Source organism: Penicillium manginii (genome assembly GCF_028828005.1).
Source record: "Penicillium manginii strain IBT 31320 chromosome Unknown utg000007l:1.0-2284322.0:1.0-2285126.0, whole genome shotgun sequence".
NCBI classification, from domain to species: Eukaryota; Fungi; Ascomycota; class Eurotiomycetes; order Eurotiales; family Aspergillaceae; genus Penicillium; species Penicillium manginii.
The window spans coordinates 2,143,150-2,166,990 of NW_026643108.1; the positions used below are offsets into that span (position 1 = coordinate 2,143,150).

Genomic DNA, 23,841 nt, shown 5'->3' on the forward strand with positions numbered 1-23,841 from the left:
GCTGACAAAAAGAGCCTCGGCGGGTGGATGGTGGATAGTCACCAGTGGTCCGTGAGTAGTTGTGCCAGCAACTAAAGTCGGTTGCCGATGCTTAATAGAAAAGGAAGACGCGGGATTCAGAGCGTTTCAGAGTCTTAGCAACCATACGCTGTCAATATGTCTCGTTCTTTAGGAAGCCAAAGAATGAAAATAGTCAAACCCAATCGGTATAAGCCTATACTAGCTCCTGAAAAATGAGAAGACTTGTACCCGCTACGTCGCCTGGCTGTGAGAACTTGGAAGTGTTGTGTGCTAGTAAAATCTCTCCCTGCCCCACCACGCGAAAAGCATTCAACATCCCCCTCTCCCTACCACCCAGATTCTCTGAAGGGTCCGATGGCGGAAGGATACTTGGGAGATTGCCCGATACCGAAAATTTCACGCTCGCAAGATGGTGTTCGAAAAAGGGCACTCTCAAAGCTGGTCGCATCAACCCTCTGCCCAATCTTGCGGTGCCCTCACTGTAGTTCCTCTGCTATCAAGCAAGTCTCTTCCGCTCCCGACACTCTGATTAATCTACCCCTGAAAGACAACAAATTAGTTTTGCCCTACTATAATATTGCACCCATGATCCGTGCGCAGAGAGAGAAAGAACATGAAAATGGCGCGTCGACGGAGTCTCACTTAGTGCACTGGACCTTACAAGCGCCAGCTGCAGATGACACTTCACTTGAGGACGAGCCGTCCAGGCATGTGGACTACCTCTCTCATGAGTGGAGAGAGGATGATATCTGGCCATCCTGGCGCTATGTGGTCAGATAGAGGAACAAATATAGTAACAGAGTGAGACTAGAGAACGCATCTTAGAGAACATAGGCCAAAATAAAGGGCAACCTTAGGACTATATCACCAGAGATAGACTAGTTCGTCTTCTTATTCCCTGAACAGTTTTCCGATATATCGCCCAGCTCACTGATTATAATTATAGGGTTAAGGATTATGATACCACCTGGCTCTACGGATCGTTGAAAATCCCTGACAATCGGGCGACCGCTATTACCTCTGCCACTCTGGGTCGCCTACAGGCTCCAAACTTCTCTAAAGGCCAAAGGTCTATTCTAAAAAGAAAGTCAGCCTTGAAATTAATTTTTGAACGGTCAATGTCCCAGCAGGTTTTACTCCCAGAGGCTGAGGCTGACTTTGGTCAACCCCTCTCTCGAATGTGCAACGCAGGGTTAGGTCAACTTGATCATCGGATAGAAGAACTGACATACCCGGACGGAGGTAGTCTCACTACATTTTTATCCCGTGAAGTGGTAGCTTCAAAAGAAAGACGTCATGTTCACTTCAACGAAGAAGTTGTGCAATCCATTGCGATAGATGCGAAATATGTCAATGGGGACCTGTGGCCTGAGTTGGATAACGATGAGCCCTGCCTAAATAGCGCCGCGGTGGCAGAATGCATACTAAGCAAGAGACTCCTAGGTAGCTGCAACACCTCACACGAAGGCTTCAGTGGTAGAGGCAAGACCATCAATTTTCTTCCCTCGACCACTCTCCAACACTGCGGAGACGTCTCAGAGCCCCGTATTGAGCCTGACTTTAATGAACTGCCAACTATTTCGGTGTTCTCTAAGTTATGCTATTGGCTGTCATGTTCCAGTGAGAGGAGCTAAGGAAGATCAGTGAAACATCTCATATCGCTCCAAGAATGACCTGGATCTCGTTTGCTGCACTCTTTGATATCTTAACTGAGCAGCCGGCTGATGCCTCTATGTATATGCGGTCTCAAGTGATTCAATGATAGACAGTAATTCTCGGAAATGATCTGTTGGCAAAACCGACTCGTGGAAAGCGGACCCGCGTGCGATCTACGACATGGTCCATCTCGTTCACCAGCTCGGATTCAAGTCTGCCGACATCGACGCGCTACTGGACATTTCTCTGGATCACCAAATCGCGCGATCGGCTATTCCTACAGGCCCGAAAGCCGGGTCGATATCGATATGATGAACAGCAGCTCGATCTTCTGGTATCGCGACTAATCGTAACATTACTAGTCGATTTCACCGTCCCATTGCTTGGCATTGCTTATTACCATGTGTCGAGCGGAAAGAGTGGTCAAATACCACTAAGACCCTTTTGGGATGGGATGTTCATCGTCCGCCCAATTCCCCATGTATTCGTGTGGTATTCGGCGTAGACTCGGAGTATGGTGTCGTAACACACCGAAACTAGATGATACAGACTCTCACGAGTGCCTAACCACTCTCATCTTTAATCAATCAATGATCTGATTCTATTGGACATCTTCAGTACTAGCCAGTACATCAATTCCTCATCCTGACAATTTGTTCTATTGAGTCAAATTGCTCATCCGAGCAGTCTTCTCCACGTGGCAGACGAGTCATTCACGGCACCGATTGGCCCATTGTTTCTTGGCATATATAATTAGTATCTATATTATCCAACGATAGCTTTGATATCGACGATCACAGGCTCCCGGGAGTCTGGGTGAGCCTCAATATTAGCCATTTTTTCACCTAGGCCTTGTGCGTCTGTAGGCATTCATGGCTGTGATTAGCTCGCATCTCTTTGCAGTGGTACCCAGTTTCACATATCCACTTAGTTCCCGGGAATTCTATGTGGGTATTTCTGACGGGCCATCTAATTATGGTAGGTGTAATGGTAGGCTCAGGCTCAGGCTCCTGGGAGCTCATCGCCAAATTTGGACCAATCATTCCTACTGAGGCTTTGTGGCACTTGTGGAGCATTTATGGCACCGATTGGCTCATTATTCCTCCGCTCTATTAGTGGTATCCAATGATCGCATCAATATTTACGACCCACAGACTCCTGGGAGCCAAGGCAGATTATCAACCAATAATTTCATTGCAAACTTGCGCGCATGTGGGCCATTGGTGGCACTAATTGGCTTATATTTCCGAGTAGTAGTACCCACCCGCATCCGCTTCGTTCCCAGGAGATTGATGTAGGTAATGCCTTTGCAAAGACGCGGCTGATTGCAGAGGTTTGTTCTACAAAAACGTAATCGAACTAATGACTGGCTCACCGTACAAGAACCTCTGTTGAGGCGGGCTGTGCGAATCAGCCCCGCGCCGTACCATAGCTTGTATCTACTTGATATTGTGTAGGTGTGATGGATTTTCTCCGATATGCGAGGTAGGCAATGAAGAACCCTGCGGTCTGCCTGCCTTTGGTTAGTTAGCGTTGCGTGGATTAACGGGCTCATCGCCGGTGAGTGAAATGATATGACATGACCTCGTCACCTCGCCCGTCGCAATAAAGGGCGGACTGACGGTGGTGAATGTTGATAACTGTCATCGGTTTTTATCTGCGGTATCCTCATAACTGTTTAAACAATGCCAACAGCCAGAAACATTTTCTACTTTCTGTCTGGATCACCAGGCGAAAAATTCAATTTCTCTCAGAATTGCATTAAACCAATGATGAAATGTTGAGCCAGTTATCATTGAAGAGAATTTTGTGTTTGAGCCCTCACAATTCACAATCATGATCTCATTGACGCAGACTGAATGCCTCGCTGGATTGCTATAAATACCCGGTCCCTCGCCAGCAGAATAGTCGTTCGCAAGCATTCTTTTGTCACTCCGGTTAAAAGAATATCGATCAATTCTCGTTTCCGTGGCTACTATTTGGTATGTTGACTTTACAATTGTGCAACGAAATTGACTGACTTGTTGCGTCCCACCAGCCTGGCTTTTCTCGACACAAGAGGCCTTCGAACAACAGCAAGTGAGTGTAGCTGCACAGTCATTTTGAATCATGCTAACATGAGAAAAACGCTCGATATCAGCCCCGCCGCCACTATTCCTCTGAGAAGCCATTGAACGAACCTTCAGGATCAGGATCTGGAATGGTTTAAGCTGCGAGCACAGTGAGTTACAAGTTGCCTTAATGAACTGTCTACTGATGATTTATGATAAATAGATGTCATCCTTTAACAGTCCCCTGCCGCGGACAGCAATATCTGAGAACGTAAATTTAAAGACTGCAGCAATTTTCAAGGCAGATATCATGTGCTGACGACCCTCTCTGTAGGATGGAAAACTTCCTATCGCGAGTCGCTCAATATCTTGTAAGTCCCGCTGGTGCTTTGCCCCTGTCCATTTCCAACACCCGATACTGCATTTCAATCTCCTTAAAAATGCTATCTGTTCGTGGCTTTCTGTTTCTCAGGAAATATCGCTGATGATTCTTTTTCTTCAAAGGGCGCGTGTCAATATCGACCTGACAGAGCTATGTTCCCCCCTCGTCTTCGAGACTAAACCAGCTTCAACAACCCGATAGGCCAAGCCGCTGAATATTACTACGCTTGCGCCTTTGTTGTTTCTGAAAACGTGGTTGAAATGGCCACTTCACCTGGCTTATTAGCGGGCCAAGGCAGAAAGCCTTGATGCCCTCTGCTTAGCCATACGGTAAAATTCCGAAGTGTATTCATTCGTCACTCCGGCATTACCCTGTCCAGGCAAAGGCTGACAGTCAATGTATTAGTAACTCGCAATATTCTGATGGCTATGAACCTCCTGCTCCACATCCGATCCGAAGCCTTGCCATAATCCGGCCTCATTTTGACCGAGCGAGCCATCGGAGCATCCGCGACAATGAAGAGAAGCCGAGAATCGACGGCCACAGAAAAGGGCAACTATTTCCCCGAGGAGCATCAATCAGCAGATTGAAACGAGCTACTGGCAATAGTCTAAAAGCTAGATGTTTCAACCCCTGATTTCAGCTGCGCAAGCGATAAGACAGGCAGTGGCTTAGATCTACCCTAGATCCCTCGCGGCGAGAGCAGTCATTTTCAGGTCGGGGCAAAGTTTGTCGTAAGCAAAGTACCATGAATCTCTCGTCCAGTGGTAATTTTCCCTGACACGGTTGAAGATTTGCGCAGGGTCGTGCATTCGCAGGTATGGCGACATCAATTCCCCGTGGTACAGAGTGATCCCGGGCCCTCGTGCACTTGGGATCGAGCTGACGCATGCTAGCTCGTCTCTGGCTTGCCTATGCTGGTGCCAGACTATATGGACGGCAAGTTTCTACCACTCCTCAGCCACCAGAAATCAGGCTGACCTCGGATGGCAGTGAAATACAACCCTGGTTCGGTCCTTCCCACGAGTCCGGCCAGGGTGCTGTTCGCGGCTGGTAACAGTGGAGATCTCATCTGGGGAATGAGCACGGTGAGTGCGAACGACCACCTTGCGCCAGCTGCTGATAATCGGTGCTAGATCGAATGCTCCCTCCTCGATATCACCACCAAACACCATGAACTCATCAGCAGAAGCAGCCTCGTAAAGTAGTGCCAGTCGATCGCTGCAACGGTTACGACTGCTCAATCATTACTCGAAATATGCCAGGTCGGTGTGATAACTCGTGGATAAGACGTAATTGTTAACTTCGAAAACAGCAGTCATATTTCTGTCAGTGGGAATGTCACGTGTGCCCGACGCGTCAGGCACGGCCTCGTCGCCTCTAGTCTACCGCCGAGTGCTGCCTTAGGTTGGTATTTTCAAATGACTACAGAAAACGTTCCATAATCACGAGGCCCAGGAGATAAGAACGTATGCAAGACAAGCCGGAAAAAAGGCGGGTTGTGAATACAACGATGAAATGCATAGACGGGAACCGTCTTTCTGATGAATGGTCATTCAAATGCACCCTACGTGAAACGAACCCGGTTCGTTATTAAGAAGCAAGCGTGGCGTTTTCGACCAGACCACGCGAGCAGACGCGCTGGTGGCGCGAAAATTGCCTCACTATATCCACTATCTTATTGGAATATCATAGCCACCGTTAGTCTCGACCATTATCCAGCTATATTACCCCTTTGAGCTCCACAAGTCTCTCATTTGGCCATGCCAATGGAAAATGATATTCGAAAAGAGGGCCAGAAGAATGGGCTTTAATCGCTGACATTCTGATGGTTTTTTCCAATTCTACTGCCACAATGTACGTGCGCGTCCGGGGATATATATTACGCACATAATGGATGATCATTTATCGACATTACCCAAGAGCTGTGTTTCACTAAAGAATACACGACGAAGCTCGAGCCGCGTAGAAGAGCGACCGGAGTGAAAATAACGATACAATCTATCGTCAATAGATGTACATGGTGTACCCTTTGACATATTTTTGAATTGAAAACCAAAGTTGGTTGCACTATCACGCAACTCCAAGCCCATAGTCGAGTTTTTCTTAAAAGACTATCCGCAGATAACTACATTGCGATCTGCTGTAATGACAGATTCTAGTTAATTAGCTGCATCATTTTTCACCGTCTATCATCTATTACATCATTGGTGAGCCAACGAAGATCCAACTGTAACGGCGATGGGTAGTCACCGTTGGCAGCCACTTCACCGCTCGGCAGTTACGCCGCGCCGCAAATCAACATGTTGACTCACTGGTCCATCGATCATGATCATCACCAACCCCCATCTGTCCCTCATCGCCGGCCCTCACCATCAACGTGTCCTCAACATCAACACGCCTTCATCAGCACGCCAACACTACCTACTCACTGTCGAAAGCCCGCAATTCACCACGTCGAGACAAATTCTACCCCCTTAGTAGCCAGCAAAGACACGCATTCACACAAATGGAGGCTACTTTGGATTGCACGCGTCGCCCAGATCGGCCACCAAGCTATCATACACTGAGATCCCCACTGGCCCGATGATTCAGTGCTCTACTTCGCAGTATGTTGAAGAAAATGCCCATTGTCGAAAGACAGGGCGTGATTCAAGGCTACAAAAAACTTTACGTGAATAAGGAACATGGATATTGAAGTCTACAAACAGCTGAATGGCATGGCACAAAGTATACTGGATGATTCTAGAGTCTTTTGATTCTTTGGAGCAGGTCTTGGCTTCTTCGAGGACTCCCCCGAATACTAGTCTCTGACACCACGAAGAGGTGCCTGCAATCGTCAGAGGATCAGGACGAGGACCGCGGCGCCACGGGTCGCCTAATGAGCGCAAATTTGATAACGCAGGGCTCAAGGCTGCATGGAAGCTCAAGATTATACAATCACAGGGCTCAGGGCTGTGAGGGAGAACTTGGTGTCGCAGCGGTCTCCTGCGGAGGTTCTTGGTAACGCAGGCGTCCCTGCGGAGCACATGTTTACAACGCAGGGCTCATGGGCTGTGAGGGAGAACTTGGTGACGCAGAGCTTATCCTGCGAAGAACACTTGATATCGCAGAGCTTATCCTGCGAAGCACACTTGGTGACGCAGAGCTTATCCTGCGAAGAACACTTGATATCGCAGATCTTATCCTGCGAAGAAAACCCGACTGCCCGGGAGTGTGAGGAGGAAAGTCCTGCTTTTCTTTTCGACGGGAAAAGAGCGTCTTTTATGTCATTTCGGATACGTCCTTCGGCAGCGACCACTTGCGTACATTTTGCCGGACCCAGAGATTTCCACTCGAAATTCGTACCGAGCGGCCGCATTTTCGCAGGGTGTTGAGGCGGTTTATCAACGTTGAAATAAGAAATTTCAAGAGTTCGGGGTGGAGAGCGGGTGGAGTGGCTGGATCCACCTGGACCCTTGGCTCTCCTGGGTCTAGGCCTGACAAATAAAATGCCTCAACGCTGTTGACAATGGTGAAACAACTTCAACTTGGCCGGTAAGTTCGAAAGAATGGGCTGGCTCTGGCAAATCGACTGCCCATACCCCCGAACTTGTGTTTGTAGACTTTGCCATCGATGCGTGCTCCCAATTTGGACGTGCAACTACCCTTCCTCACTACATTTATCTGATATAGGCACTGAATGAACGGATTCTCAATTAAATCATCAGCTCAATTGACCCCTGCCAGAATGGTCCGAGCTTAACCAGCCCGATGTGCACGCAGATGAATCTTTTTCTAGCAGGGCACGTTGCAAAGTGACAGCTTCGTTGCACCGATCGCTGTGCGCTGACTTGCAACTCCAACCGCGAAGCCAACTTTCTGTGAGCCGCGGATTGGGAAGTTCAATTCGTGCAGATAGCTTGTTAGTCAACGTTTGTCCCGTTGAAAATCCGTTGGAGTGTTGCCAAACGCTTATTGCGCCCCGCTTTTTTGAATTTTCACAATGTGAGACTAGATATGGCTGGCGTAGGCCCAGGGAGACGGCGTCTTCCACAGCGGACATCTGCTCGCCGGATCTATTCTCACACATAAAGAGTCTCACACCTGTCACGAATCATATAAGAACCACTCCCGTCATAATTTTCAAACAGATCTATTTGTCGGCAGCACCCCGCTTGATTCGATACACGACTATGGGAGCCATTCGAAAAATTCCACACACACGGCAGATGCCAGACTTCCGACGTCGATTGCAGCGCGCACTGTCCTTGTCATCCTCGGAGTCCGAATACAGCCGAAGCCCATCCCGATCTCTGTCTGGAGACACTACCGAGGAAGAGCCATCGACCCCCTCGAACAAGAATGACCAAGCTGTGCCGCAACAGGGCGATCCTCCCAGCAACCACGATCACGGGGTGCTACCGAATTCTCAATTCGGCGGACACTTGTCTCAGCCCAGAGATAGCAGCGTGCTTACCCTCACATGCCTCGCAGAGTTAGTCCGAGTCATCCCCCATCGTGAAAGCAAGGTGTTTACTAACAGATGATACTTCAAGACTAGACGTGCGGGTGAAGTGAGTTTTACATTCCCTCCAAGCAATGAACAAAGGGCTAACCTAAGACCAGATCCCTAGATTGTAAATTGACGGACCAAAATAAGTGCATCGAAGATTTCCGCCGGGATCTAGCAGATCTTCTCCGCCGGCTGGAGGGTGTCGAAGCGAAAGCAGAGGAGCGGACCAAAAGTGACCTGACTCATACGCCAGATGGGCCGGAGCAGAAGACGGTGCGGACCCTGCGGTCGCAGCGGTGATGAAATATGATGGGGTCTGGAACTTCGAGGAAGTTCGGTTTGAAGTACATCGAGCATTCGTCAAGTGGGTTCTCTTGCGCTTTGTGCACACTTGCATTTCTTATGATTACCAATAGTAGAATGTTTGGACCAGGCCTCTTCTTGTGCTTTCTAGAGGTGGTATACAATAAAACTTGTCCCTGCGAATACAGCAAATGCATTGCAAATGAAATTTTCATGAATCTACCTACCCACCGAGACAGTCGGTATTACGGATTGCACGGAGGTACAGTTTTGCTCAGTGGCCGAGTCTATATACCAATTCGTCCCTTCGGTAAGTGTTGTAGTTCAGAAGTATGAATTATATTTAGTTCAGAGGGAAACATCAGGCTATATATATACAACGAGAAGAACGAGTTGATTTCCAATCAACTTGGTTCTTCGTATAGATATCTCGGGGTTAATTCCGAGGGTCCGGCTTGGTTCCTGATCTGCACCAGCCTCATATCACAGCAGTAAGTCTTTCCGGTACGGCGGCAATGCCACGCGAATGACGCAATTATTGTTTGATTTTACATGAACGATGATGGAATTTGAAGAGATACTTTGACACAAATAGCATGGCCCAGGCGAAAAGTATGGCACCTCGCTCTGAAACAGATCCTACTGATAAGTAATTGGTTTATGAGTAGAAGTGACGCGGACTTGAGAAACGCCTAAAACTTGAACCGAGATAGCGGCTTTCACCCTGCTGGACCCCTCAAGCTTCATTGCTAGCTTTGCCTGAACTACCCAAGACCAGTCTTTTATCTGTTGTAGCATGTAATCGACGGGATCACAAGACGTATTGATAGAGGTGTCGAGCTCTATTTCGCGGTTCTTTGGATCTATCAACGCGTAAATCCAAATGAACCCCATCGAATACTCAAAGCAGGCTGGATCTGCATTCCACGACGACACAAGCGTATTGAAAAGGGGTCCCATAGTGGTTGATGGAAGGCCAGCGCAAAGGTACCTCGAATCGTGACTACTTGCCGCCCGTTTTCCCATACTGATCATCTCAATCTCATCGGTTGATCGTGGATCGAGAATAACCGAATCTGAGATCATATTCGTGTGGCGTTCGTGGATAATTTACGGATTGTCTGGGTGGTCTGTTGTGGTATCTCGGAAATTGCGCTTATTTCCAGATTTTTCACCAAAGCCTATCATGTCAGGTAGAAAGCAGGCCATACTGGTTGCTTTTGGAGTTCAGCGAGATTGATTGAGTTGTTTTCATTTCAGAGGAGATACATGAAGCTATACAGTCAGCTCTCGAAGGCTGCACACCCTCTGAAGCTTGAATAGAAGAGATTTGATGGCTCAATAGCTCACCAGAATTTATTATTTAGGCTTACAGTACTCCAACGGCTCATACAACGGCTCCTTCAATTAATTTTCTCCGCTGATGGTACTGCGATGAATCTGGCGCCAAGCCCTACTAAAAGTTGAACCCGATCTGAGGAATATTACGATCATCATATTTCAGTTACTGTACGTATCTGAAGAAATGGACATGTTTATCCTGGCTAGCTAGCTTTCTTCCTGTAGTGTGGGTGACGGTAGAAAGGAAGCTAGTCCTGGCGTGGCGCTAGTCGTCACATTGTATAATGCGGTATGTACAGCGTGCAACGACAAGTCGGAGACCATTTCCACTTCCCTGATTGCACACGTGACTGGAAATTACATAACTCTTGGACATTGGTTGGCTCTGGCCGCCCATCAATAGGTTGCGGCCCCTCATGTCGCACGATCCGTAACAGATAGAAGACTAACCAGACAAGCCCGAACACGCTACTCTGCAAGTGTTGTATTGGATAATATCTGAGCCATATCAGTTCTCAGTCGTTTTCTGTTGGGAGAGCAAAAAGTTCCGTACCTCATCGTTGTCAAAGACTTCGTCTGGGAGTCGACTTTGAACAAACTGCACCATATAGAGAAGAGAGTTTCGAGGGAGGAGTCGCTAAGAAGTCGTTGCTGAGTCCTCAATTTACTTGGCCGCGGTGGCCGCCTCCTAGTCCAGGCACTTGACCGACGACTGCAAGCAACGATAGCAAGAGACATCTCTATTTGGGGAAAAAGTTTCCAGTCATTTGGGGGGGCGTTTGCCAAGACTTTTGCGGTGGATCTTTGGCGCGGTAACGAAATAGTTAGCTAATAAAACTCGCAAGCGAACACAGCCACCCTATCATCTCGATAGAAAAGACCCGGATCGCGTGGGATCAGGGTGAAACACTCCTAAGACTCACAAGTTCCACAATTAGCGTGTATGCAGCTCGCATGTACGCGTTCGTTTAAGAGAAAACGGCAACGATGTACAGATTTTAGGCGCCTTCCGATGGCTCGAAGCTTTTAGCCAGAACCACAAGCTAAAATCACCGTGCATACGTACTAACCGAGGGAAATGCGCCACTTGTCGCCCAGAATTGGCAATACTCCAAGGACGTGTCAGGAGAAACTATCTCCATGATTGATGATCTTTTTCTCATTTGAAACAAAGAGGCGGTACATATTGGACTCTAAATTTTATCGAATTAGTGGAGTGTGGACACCACAGATGCCACAAAAGGAAAGCGTCGCGGTTTGATTTAGCGATAACCAATGGAAGTAGGATGATATTACATGACTTTATTAGTCATCAGCTCGCATGCTAAATTCACTACTATTGGATGGAACGTAATCCCGTACTGCATAAGAATTTGTCTCCAGAATTTTCTGAGCTAAGCTGAGTCATGCCATATTCCTGGCGCAATCGACACCATTTGTTTCAAGTCCGGAGATTCTTGCAATTTACATCTTGCCGTCGCAGCCAGTTCCATTCCCGCTCCTTCTTTCAACAATAACAGGTTTGGCTACTCCTCTCCGAAAACTCATCAACTAGTTCACAATCACATCGTAAAATCATGCGCAAGCCAGATAGTAGCTTCATCGACCAGTTTAGGGAGAAGTTTGGTGACCTACTTTTGAGCTGCGATGGTAAAAGTGGGAAGGGGAGCGCTCCTATTCACGCAGGAGATCCAATGCTACCTGTTAGGTATGCTAAAGGTACTGAGCTTTTTGGCCCTATGCAGGTAGACGACGCGGCATCTGGACAAATATTGGGGCAATCGGGCTATTCCTCCATTTCTTGCAGATTAAATACCCCTGAGTCCTTGTCTCCCGTGTTCATCTCCAAGAAGCAAAAGACGTCTTACAATCGATGTCTACCAGGATCTGGCGCGGTCTTCCACAATAAAGCGGGCGACCTCCACTCCCTCATGATAGAGTGGAACTAGACTGCGGCACGGTTTTGGGTTTGGTCTTCAAATGCTAACCAAACCCAAATCGATTTGGTCTGCGGTTTTCATATCTTTACCAAACCCAAATCGATTCGGTTTGCGGTTCTTAGATCTTTACCAAAACCTAACCGCAAATTTTACGGTTAACCAAAACCGCAATGCGGTTACCTTGCGGTTAACCGCACTAGCATAAAAGATGAAGATCTTACCTATCTAAGCCACCCCACCGTTTTTATACACCTGATAACTAAGCTCAAATAATGCATTCTTACATATGGTTTCGTTATTACTACTGTAATCATTTATTTTTCTTACTTTTTGTTCGAAATAATTTGAAATAGAGCGGTATTCTAAAAGATAAAATATTAGTCTACAAAAGATTCAAGTTCAAAGTTGGATTTTGGATATTGTTGGCGAGATTTACTGTGTGTTGTGATTAGTTTTTGTAATCGAGTATAGGTATCGCAGAAATATATATTTGACTTAGAGAGATTATGCTGCATCTTCAGGTCAGTAGAACATGAAAAGCCTAACTTGACTAATTTTTAAGTATTCTGAATTTTGAACATATGTTATAAAAGAGCTAGTTTTTTACATATCTCTAATAATTTTTAATCTAGTATTACAATATAAAAGTGTTAAAAAAATATGTCCTAAAAGTGCAAAGTTGCAGTGATAAATGGTTATATTGCGGTCGTGCTGCGGTTACCTTGTGGTTTTCCTGTGGTTTTTGCGGTTTTCAGGGGTATTTTACGGTTATCTTGCGGTTATCTTGCGGTTATCTTGCGGTTTTTGCGGTTTTCGGTAATCTTAGTGCGGTTATTGTGAGGGGTCTTTGCGGTTAACCGCAGGATAACCGTATTAGTAGCTCTAATATCCAATTAGAGTATATCTTTGACTCCACTCTATAATTGCTTTTGCAACACATCAATGTCCTCGGTCGCGTCTGGTGTTTGTGGTCCTCTCGTCGAATCTTGTAAGTTGTTTGTCTCTCATTTACACATATTGGCTCTCAAGACCATAGCCAAAGATGGCCTATACTTCATCAGTCTTCACCGATCAGCATTCTGATACTGACTTTCTCCTACCAGATGACCTGCCATCACTCAGTACATATTGTCGTACTGCCACCGAGTCAATTACACCATCCATTTGCTCTCAACAACTGCAATTACCGCGAGCGCCCTTATTCCTTACACGTACTGGGCCACATCTTCAGCGATTTTGGATCCTTGTAGAAATGGACCCCGCAACAGGCCAAACTCGGAAGGATTTCACTGAGTGATGGCTTCAAACAGAGTATGGCACAAGAAAAGACATCGAGACCACCATTCATTGGGACCACAAAAAGAGAGCTTCAGTCTGGGATCACTTTGAGCAAGTAGCTCATAAACGGACAGGAGAGCCTAAAGTTATGTGTAAGCGTTGCCTTACTACACTTACTCATCCAAATATTCAGCGTGGAGGAACATCACCAATAAACACACATCTGAAAGGGAATACCTGTCATCCAAAGCATGGGATTAGCAAGTTACTTGCGAAGCAGGTAAGTATATATACTATCTTTAAGATACTGCTTTTAGCTAATAACTTATAATTTGTAGTCACAAACTTCAAGAGCAACTTTAACTACTTTCTCTGAAGAAGCGCTTGCCCAGAAAGTCCTATCTCTTATCCTCGTCGCACGGCTCCCATTCCGTATCCTTGATCGTCCAGAATTCCAGGAATTAGCTGATCTAATTGCTGTTGCTCCCTCACGGGTCAAACTACCCTCGCCCCGGACGATTAGCCGACAACTACACTCGAATATCCAACAAGGACAACAGAGTATAATAGATATGCTCCCAGAGGATAGTAGACTATCTCTATCACTTGATTGCTGGACATCACCTTTCCAGCAGGGCTTTATGGCTATTACTGGTTATTTTCTGGATAACGATTGGGAGTATCGAGAGGCTCTACTTGGCTTTGAACCCTTACAAGGCTCACATACTGGGAGTAACCTAAGCTCAGTAGTTATTGGTATTCTCGAAAAGTATAAAATTGCCGATCGGGTTCTGTCAGTAACAACTGATAATGCTACCAATAACAATACAATGATGCTCAGTATTCAGGATGAGCTTAAAAGTCAGGGCATTGGAAGTGACAGGCTTGGTAATGGTATATTCCGTGTTCCATGCCTGGCCCATGTGATCCAACTGAGTCTGAATCAACTTCTCGGAAAAATAAAAGCAATGCCATCCAATAATGAGGCAGAGGATGGATGGCCAGATGACCGTGAGCGCCAGGCGCGTTCCCAGCAATCAAAGAGAGAGATTATCCAGACTTTGAACAAGGTATGTGATGATTCAGCAGAAAGAGAGAGAGAATAACAGCTAATAATAGTTATCTGTAGATCCGAAATCTTGCTATCTTTATTAATACAAGTCCTCAGCGCCGAGCTGTATTTCTTGTAATCCAGTCCCAGGAGCCTCGACTGCTTCCTCTTCAAGATGTACGGACTCGATGGAATTCTACATTTCTGATGCTCGGCCGAGCAAAACGACTACAGAAGAGCTTTCAAGAATACTGTACAGCAAACGGCTATCTCCATTTTCAGCTTAACAAAGAAGAATGGCGTCAGATCGACTACTTACTGTGTATCACTGAGCCATTCTTTAAGTTTACAACTGCTCTCTCGAAAACAAAAGACACCACAATCCATCTTATCTTTGGCGTTTACAATAAGCTTTTCAATCACCTGGAGAACTCCGAGAACCAGCTTCGCCGAAAGAGACTCCCATAGAAGAAATCAATGCTGAGGGCATTACAGGCGGCAAGGGAAAAGCTTTCTGAGTATTATCAAGCAACTGATAAGGAGTTTTATGGGGATCTTTATGGTATTGCTACCATTCTTGCCCCATCAAAGAAACTTCGATTCTTTACCTCAAGAGATTGGCAAGGGGATATTGATTTTGGTGCAAGATATCGTGGGTGTCTTGAAAAAGAGTTCTGGCGATACAAACGGCGATTTTCGGATCAAGCTGAAGAATCATCCTCTGATGTCCGGCAGAACTCCAGTGATATTAATGAGATTGAGATGCTATGTGACTCACAGACTTCATTTTATGCAGCAGAAGTACCAGCAGAGGAGGAGGATGATGAACTGGCTCGATATCTTGCAAAAGGTAAGTCTAATTACGTATCTGTCTATCTCAGATACTAATTTTATCTAGGCCTTATTTCACAACAGCCCCGTTTATTCTGGAGGGAGCATCAAAAAGAGTTCCCAGTGCTGGCTGCACTAGCCCAGGATATTCTTTCAATTCCTGCGAGTGGCGCAGGTGTTGAGCGTCTTTTTAACTGTGCTCGAGATATTTGTCACTACAGACGGGGCTGCCTTAACGCTGATACTATCAAGGAGTTGATGCTGCAATCGTGTGCTGTAAAATTTGAGGTTGAACAGAGAGAGATTGACTTTACAAAAGAGCTTGTACTAGCGGGTGAGGCAGCGATGATTGAACAAGACAGAGGATCAATAGCCCCTCTTCCAGCATTGGATCCAATTAGCGATAATGAAGAGGAGGAAGGAGAGAAGGAGGAGGAGGAGGAGGAGGAAGATAGACAGGAGCCATCAGGAGAGACACAAAAACGAGCGCGTTCCGGAAGTACTAGCTCGCAGGAGGATCAAATGGAACACGAAGGCACACAGCGAGCGACGCGGATTCGCAAGAAGCCTAAAATGCCAGAGGGGTTCCAACTGGCGCCTTTGTAGCTTAAATACTGTCAGATTATATTTCTTGATTTGGTCTTCTATCCAGTTTCTTTGTTCTGTAGTCTCTGTATTCCGTATATCCTGGAGATGATTTTTCGCCTGACAATTAGTCAGAGCTCTCATACATGACCGAAACAACAAAATTACCAAAAAAACTGCATAAAAATCTATCTGCCCAGCAGGTCACGAGGCTTAGCATGTTTGTATTGTTTACAAGACCGCGGTTAACCGCAAAACTGCAGCGGTTTTCATTTGAAGACCAAGACCGAACCGCAAAATTTTGCGGTCTTGGGATGAAGACCAAAACCGAACCGCAAAATTTTGCGGTTTTGATATGAAGACCAAAACCGCTGCGGTTTTGGTTAGGTTTTAGGTTAACCGCGGTCTTTGCGGTTAGTGCCGCAGTCTAGCCTTCAGCAATCATCAAGAAGAAGCAAGCAGCCGCTAACCAGGTATCGACAGATACTCCTCTGCATCAAGACAAACATAACTCTACTTCATCTACAGCCGCCAAAATGGGGTATATCTTGGCCATCCTAACAAGGCCTCCAGCTCATTCCGTACTATCGCGGGGCCTCAAGAGTCATCATCCATACTGACTAGCTTCCAGTAAGGAAGACAAAACTGACATCAACGAGGTCGTTATCGTACATTATCACTTACCCCCTCACTGGCTTTATAAAGTTGTTCACTAACGCGCATCTCAGGGGCACGTCTCACACCGTTGTCGCCGCCATCGATCCGCATCATGCTGACATTCAATAATAGCGACGTCGACTACAGCAAGTCGACCACCGTGAGTTACCACCCGCCATACATTGCGGCTCTAGTTGTATTGCCCTACCTGCTTCACAGTGACCGCGGGGCTGTGGAATAATAAAGCTGACGCGAGAAGGACACTGAGGCCAGCGAGTCTACTGGTGAGACCCCTGAGGCCATCAAGTCCATCGAGCCACCCAAGCCACAGGTTAAAAAAGCAGTAAGTAAATGCGTTATTTAGACGTTCTCATTAGCCCCTGGTCAGTGGGGTCAGCAAATTGCCCTAACAATTATTTTTTAACAACATAACTTCTTTGACGCCGATTCACTCCAGTAGTTGGCTTCTCGTGATGAGTAAACCGCTAATTACTAGAGTCATGCTAATGCAATTGGTAATTTTAGAGTGTAAGTAACCTCCCCAATTGATATAGGTTGTGATTGCTAGCGTTATGCTAATATAATTGGTAACTTTAGCTTGTAAGTGGTGTCCCCGATTGATGAAGGATGCGACTGCTGCGGTATACTGATGGGATTGGTAATTTTAGGATGTAAGTGGTCTCCCCGATTGAGGGAGGTTGTAATTGCTGCGGTATACTGATGGGACTGGTGACTTTAGCAAGTAAGTGATATCCCCGATTGATGAAGGGTGTGACTGCTGCGGTATACTAGCGGGACCGGTAACTTTAGCAAGTAAGTGGTATCCCCGATTCATCAAGGGTGTGATTGCTGGCGGTATGCTGATATAGTGGCGGCTCTAGGCTGTAAGTAGTAGCTTCTGACGAAGATTGTGATTGCTGTTGGTAAGCTAATATAGCTGGCGACTGCAGAAGGTATGTGGTTTCCCTGACTGACGAAGGAAATGATTGCTGGCGGCATGCTGATATAGCTGGCGGCTCTAGAATGTAAGTGGCTTCCCGCGACTGATAATGAGTGTGATTGCTGGCTGCATGCTAATATAGCTGGCGACTTTAGATTGTAAGTGGCTTCCCATGACTGACAAAGAGTGTGGTTGCTGGCGGCATGCTGATGTATCTGGCAACTGCAGCATGTATGTGGCTTTCCTGACTGAAGCAGAGTGTGGTTGCTGGCGGCATGCTGATATAGCTGGCGGCTCTAGGATGTAAGTGGCTTCCCGCGACCGATAATGAGTGTGATTGCTGGCTGCATGCTAATATAGCTGGCGACTTTAGATTGTAAGTGGCTTCCCCCGACTGACAAAGAGTGTGGTTGCTGGCGGCATGCTGATATAGCTGGCGGCTCTAGGGTGTAAGTAGTAGCTTCTGACGAAGATTGTGATTGCTTTTGGTAAGCTAATATAGCTGGCGACTGCAGAAAGTATGTGGTTTCCCTGACTGACGAAGGAAATGATTGCTCGCGGTATGTTAATGTCGCTGGCGCCTCTAGATGGTAAGTGGCTTCCCCCAAACCGACGAGGGTGATTGCTGGCTGCATGCTAATATAGCTGGCGCCTCTAGATGGTAAGCGGGTTCCCCTAACTAAGGATGAGTGTGATTTCTGGAGGCATGCTGATATTGCTGGTGGCTCTAGATGGCAAGTGACTTCCCCCAACTGATGAATAGTGTGATTGCTGGCGGCATGCTAATATAGCTGGCTGCTCTAGCCTGTAAGTGGCCTCCCCCGACCGATAATGAGTGTGATTGCTGGCGACATGCTAATATAGCTGGCGAATTTAGATAGTATGTGGATTCCCCTTACTAACAAAGTGTATAAATGCTGGCAGTATACTGATATAACTGGCGGCTTTAGATTGTAAGTGACTTCCCCCGACTAATGAAGAGCGTGATTGCTGGCGGCATGCTCATATAACTGGCGGCTCTAGGATGTAAGTGGCGTCTCCTGACTGACGAAGAGTGTGATTACCAGCTGATATGCCGATGTGAGCAATAGTCATGACTAGGAATAACCTCACTGGACTAGGCTTTCGGTCGTTGTATGGAGTTCTCCACTGGAGTTTAAGCTCGGCCGACCGTTAGCGGGATATTGTCTTTGCGTGTTTTATCTTAATTGTAGTATTATGGATGGACTATAATACAGCTCTCTTGCAGCATGATATCAGGCTCATATTTGCCTCGTTGCCTTGGCGATCATTATGAGAAGTGCATATTAAATTATCAACGCTTCAGGATTATGAGGGTACTAAAGCACACATCCGAAGATTCTGGATGGAGCAAAGACAGAAAACTTGTGTGGGCAGGCCGCTATTCCCTGCAGTGCATTGGGTCCTATATATATATGGGCCAGTTGAGTTGTGCGTACGGGTGTTGTCCTTACCCCTCTACAAATCCCCACACAAGCTCCGATAAAGCAGCCAGAGGTGCTTCGTAAGGCAACCCAATATAAACAGCTCAAATCGCATAAGAGGTGGCAGCTCAAGATGTAATATATCGGCTTTGCACTACTTTGATTATCTACTTCCCAATATCGTGTTTCTTTCCTCGACAATGTATGGCCAAGCCAGCGCCCCACCAACATATTCACTCTGTGACCATTTGAAGGTTGAGCTCGAAACCTGTGCAAATTTGGTGTTTGAAGAATGTTGTCCCGAATGCATAGCGCATGGGATGTCATGGATTTTAACCCCTTCAGGGATGCATGGCTGCAAGACCGAGTCGGACGCCGCCGCACACTGACATGTCACTGCATGGCACACTGCTTGTGGGTGGATTCATTTGCTACCCAGTGAAACATGTCCCGCCACGGCGCTTTGGCAATAGTACTAAGGTTAATAGTGCGCACTGCAGTGTATACTGATAGTTCACGCACTATTAGCGTCACGGTCAGTGCTATGCAAGTTTTAGCTTGGCGCCCTTGAAAGCAGTGCGCGTTTCGTGACCGAATTATTGAGTAGTAAAAGCAAATTAGGTTAAAGAGGCACAACGACAGAGCCATCTTGGTGCAAATACTGGTACATTTTGTATCGTTCTGATGTGAGAGTCCACTCCAGCAGACCAGTCACCCATGTACGGCAGTTATCCACGAAGGCCTTCATGTCGTTATCCAACTTACTGTCGAGGCTAGTTTGCCCTTCTAGCATTTTGAACGCCCGTTCAAACTTCTTCACAGATTCTTTCAATATGCTAATTATATCAACAACGACATGCCCCATATTCTTAGTTTCATTCCACATAACCGGGACTAAGTTCTGAATCGAGCCTGATGCCTACCATATAACGCATTAGTATTATCGTATTCAAGATAGAATAATGGGTTCCTCACAATTTCCTTTTGGCAAGAGTATATGTCGTTAATACTAAATTAAATTTTAGCTTGACAGCAGTATGGTGATTATATGTCTGATTACACCAAGCTCAACATTGTGGTTTCTTCCCAAATGATGCTCATCTCTTTCGAGTCCATAACGGACCGAGGCAGCTGGATTCTGTTCGTGGCCCTGGATCTTCCATTACCATTACTGGAGAATATGCAACACAACTCATTTAAGATCACTTACTCAAAGCAAGCAATATATGGAGTTACACCCACAGATCCCATTCGCATGCTAACATACTCCTCCAAGGTTGGTAGCTTCCCGTCTTGCTGCCGACCTTGCTCTATCACGACTTGAGAGATGTATATCTCTAATTCACGAAAGATTCGCTCTCTCTGGTCTGTAGGTGGGTCAGTTACAATAATATTAAAGCCTTGCGCTAGTTATCAGGGAAAATCTGAAACTGACCTGCATCTGCCGTCTCAACCAACCCATCACAAACTTCTTTAAATGCAGCCATACACTTGTACGGCGAATGATGAAGGCCGATATCAGTGCCATTATCAGTGTCAAGCTGTAACACATGGCGTATATAGGCGAGCGACTTTTTGCAGTATTGGCCGGTTTTCTCTTTATCTAACGCAGTCTCAGATTGTCCGAGGTCAATCTCGTCGTCCCATATGAAAACCCAAACCTTATACGCTGCAACGATCTGAAGCTCCCTCCATTCCGCTCTTGGATACATTCTGTAATTTTTTCAGTTGGGCAAATAGATATGGAACACAGGTTGACCAGGGCGGTGTACAGAGCGGCAAGAAGAGCAAAATCATGGCGTTTGATGTGGTTCCGTTTCTCTTCATCGATTATCGAGCTATCAATCTTAGCTAGGTACTGCGAGTGTAGTGGTATCGACTAACCTGTCAATAATGGTGTCGACTACTGGTCGGAGACGTTCCAAGTTCTGGTTCACTGCTGCCGGCCAGTCGGCAAGCCAGTGCCAAAGGCTAGGAATAAGGAGCTGCTGTCCAGCTATATCGTGAGCCAGTTGTTTGGCAGCATCGACACTCGCAACTGACGACATTTTATAAGTGATGCGCGAATGAACCTGGGTGGCGTGAAAGTAAAGAGCAGAAATAGTTGGATTTGAAAAACACTTGTAGGCAGCGTCAGCTGGTACCATTGCAACATCCACCAATCATATCGCTTTCTCAGATATGCCGCAGCTAGCTTCAAGTCACGATGGGGCCAAAGGGTACTCTGTAATACTAGTTATTATGTGTCAAGCCTCGTGTTGTGGCCCGGCTCTGCCCGAAACCACAGACTAAATTGTCAGGTGGCGGTGAAGATGCGCTGGCCAAGATCAGACTAACAAGTAATGCGGGGCAAGTCGAGCCTAAAAATGAGGGTGATACGCCACGTCACACTGGCATTTACAGTCAGGTGATGAACAGCTATGTGCAGTGCCGATCGCTACACATTCAATCAACGAAAAGTTTGTCGCACATATTTGTCGCCATGCAGTACTCCGTACAGGTATACATACATGCGTAATAAGACGCCAACCCCCCCAACTCACTTGCAACATCGCTAGTACGAAATTATCACCATCATGATTTCACTTTCGGTTCCTGCGGCGTGTTTGGTGATATTTCTTATTTTACAGATTATCCGCGTTGAACGAAGACTTTCTACCATTCCGGGACCCTTTATTGCCCGCTTTACTGACTATTGGAAAGTATACCACTTGGTGAAAGGAGACTATGGCGAGGCTCTTTACTGGTGGCATCAGCGCAATGGTAATATGATTCGTACGGGGCCTCGTCATATTAGTGTTGGGGACCCATATGAAGTCCCTAGAGTTTACCAGATTAATCCTCTTTTGCATAAGGTAAGCTTTTTTATTCATCATGCTTGAGCATATGTGATGGTAATGGCGATGACGACTAACACGGTACTTCCAAGGGAAATATGTACAAAGGCATTATTGGTTGGTTCAAAGGCAAGAATGTTGCAGGGCTTGAGGGAGTGGTTGATGAAGCCGAACACACAGATATCAAGAGAGTAATTGCGCCGGCGTTCTCATGGAGATCGGTTTTGAACTATGAATCCCACATTGACCACAGCGCCGAGGAATTGATACACAACCTCGAACAAAGGGAGGTGATTGACATCACCGAGTGGCTTTCATACTGGGCCATGGACAGTATGAACAACATTGCCTTTTCCTCCGACCTTGGGTTCATGCAGCACGCCGCGGATGTTGGCTGGACCTTGCGTACGGTTCGCGCGGTGACCTCAATCTGGATGTATATATTTGCATTCCCCACAGTTTTCATGTGGCTTGCATGGGCCGTGAGCTACTTCGTAGGCCCCAGCGGAAAATTGGTCAGCTTGTGCTTGGATCGCGTGAATTCTCGGATGGAAAAGATAGAGCAAGAGGAGAAGCCGCCGACGAAAAAAAGAGATCTTCTGGATGTTTACATCAAGGCACGAGAACAGCACCCTAACCTTTTTTCCCACGAGCGAGTCATCGGAATGACATTTACAACCCTCCTTACCGGATCCGACACTACAGCCTTTAATTTAGCGTGGACGGTATACTATTTGCTCAAACATCCAGCCACCCTCCGCCGTCTGCAGGAAGAGATTGACCAGGCTGTTGCGGAGGGCACACTGTCCTACCCTCCGACCCTTAAGGACATATCGAAACTCCCATACCTAGAGGCCGTCATCAAAGAGGGCCTTCGATATGGAATGCTACTCCAGCTGAGCATGGATCGGGTTGTCCCAAAGGGAGGCATGGAAATATGTGGTCACCATATCCCAGCAGGAATCACAGTCGGATGTCAGCAGCGAGTGATTCACCTAGACAAAAACGTTTATGGCGACGATGCTGGGAGCTTCCGCCCTGAACGATGGCTAGAAGCAAGTGAGGAAAAGCTGAAGGCCATGGAGCGGTGTGGAATATGGTTTGGAAATGGGAAACACACTTGCATTGGTCAGCATTTTGCTCGGGCAAAGACGATGAAGGTCCTGGTGATGATGTTGATGAAGGTCGAGGTGAGTTGGGTGGCCCTAATTCTCAGCAGCTATTTTGATACTTACTGCCAGCCTTACAGATCGCCGATGATAGCCAAAGTGCGAAAATGATATCCGGGGCCACCAGTGCGGTACGCAGTCCGACACATCCCTATTTCATGCGCGTAAAGAAAAAGACTTAGTGTCAGGTCGTGACGTAGATAAACAAGGTATTCAGAAGGCTAATAGTGTTTATTATATCAATCTGAAATACGCATGCCAGTTACGATGTGACTAGCCATACTGTGCAACTACCTCGCGAATCGCTCCGTTTACACTTGCTAAGTTGCGTCTTTTGCAATCGAAGCAGCAGATTATGGCACCCTAAAGCCCACCCCTGCACAGCAGTGCAACGACCAAACAGCACAACATTGCAACGGCACAACTACAGTAGCCCAGCTTGACAATCCGGCTGAAGTCCGCGCCTGGAAATGGTTGACATACGAACTTACAACAGTAACAGTCATTGTGGCCAGCAAGAGGAGGACTTCGGATTGATGACGACTCGGATCCGGAGGGGTTAATGTCTTCGCTATGTCCTCATTGACGGGCATTTACGAGGTTTAAATACTCGTATACGGAATTGTATTAGTCACCCCTGCCACTTACATAAGCCTGCTAACTAGTTATCTTGTAGGTTTGTTCATGTGCTACCCTGGGTTTCCAAAAGAGCGGTGAGGCTGCAGTGTCGCAACACAATTGGCATGTCCACTGCTGACACCATAGCTTGAGATGTAACGTCAAGCTGCGAGCCCTCCGCTTTCCGCCCAGCTTTTCTGGGGAAATCTTGTCAGTATCGGTGGAGATTCAGTATTGTAAG

The 23,841-nt window shown here is 46.7% G+C and overlaps 5 protein-coding genes across 5 annotated transcripts; 3 read left to right on the forward strand and 2 right to left on the reverse strand.

Annotated features, from left to right (window-relative positions):
* Positions 1-295: 295 nt before the first annotated feature.
* Positions 296-1,655, forward strand: N7533_010603 (uncharacterized protein; the record flags this gene model as incomplete). The annotated part of the gene is made up of 2 exons (XM_057107253.1): positions 296-792; positions 948-1,655. The coding sequence occupies exons 1-2, from the start codon at positions 376-378 to the stop codon at positions 1,653-1,655; spliced, it is 1,125 nt and encodes a 374-aa protein (XP_056956470.1). The 5' UTR covers positions 296-375.
* A 6,630-nt stretch (positions 1,656-8,285) lies between these two features.
* N7533_010604 (uncharacterized protein) lies at positions 8,286-8,905 on the forward strand (the record flags this gene model as incomplete). The annotated part of the gene is made up of 2 exons (XM_057107254.1): positions 8,286-8,587; positions 8,719-8,905. 2 exons carry the CDS (start codon positions 8,286-8,288, stop codon positions 8,903-8,905), a joined length of 489 nt encoding a protein of 162 aa, XP_056956471.1.
* Positions 8,906-9,547: 642 nt separating this feature from the next.
* N7533_010605 (uncharacterized protein) lies at positions 9,548-9,994 on the reverse strand (the record flags this gene model as incomplete). Its single annotated transcript, XM_057107255.1, has 1 exon — positions 9,548-9,994. One exon carries the CDS (start codon positions 9,992-9,994, stop codon positions 9,548-9,550), a length of 447 nt encoding a protein of 148 aa, XP_056956472.1.
* Positions 9,995-19,598: 9,604 nt separating this feature from the next.
* Positions 19,599-21,024, reverse strand: N7533_010606 (isoprenoid synthase domain-containing protein; the record flags this gene model as incomplete). Its single annotated transcript, XM_057107256.1, has 7 exons — positions 19,599-19,895; positions 19,952-19,985; positions 20,037-20,126; positions 20,187-20,343; positions 20,412-20,689; positions 20,749-20,814; positions 20,861-21,024. 7 exons carry the CDS (start codon positions 21,022-21,024, stop codon positions 19,599-19,601), a joined length of 1,086 nt encoding a protein of 361 aa, XP_056956473.1.
* An 887-nt stretch (positions 21,025-21,911) lies between these two features.
* On the forward strand, positions 21,912-23,519 carry N7533_010607 (Cytochrome P450; the record flags this gene model as incomplete). Its single annotated transcript, XM_057107257.1, has 3 exons — positions 21,912-23,003; positions 23,063-23,113; positions 23,367-23,519. 3 exons carry the CDS (start codon positions 21,912-21,914, stop codon positions 23,517-23,519), a joined length of 1,296 nt encoding a protein of 431 aa, XP_056956474.1.
* Between the last annotated feature and the right edge of the window lie 322 nt (positions 23,520-23,841).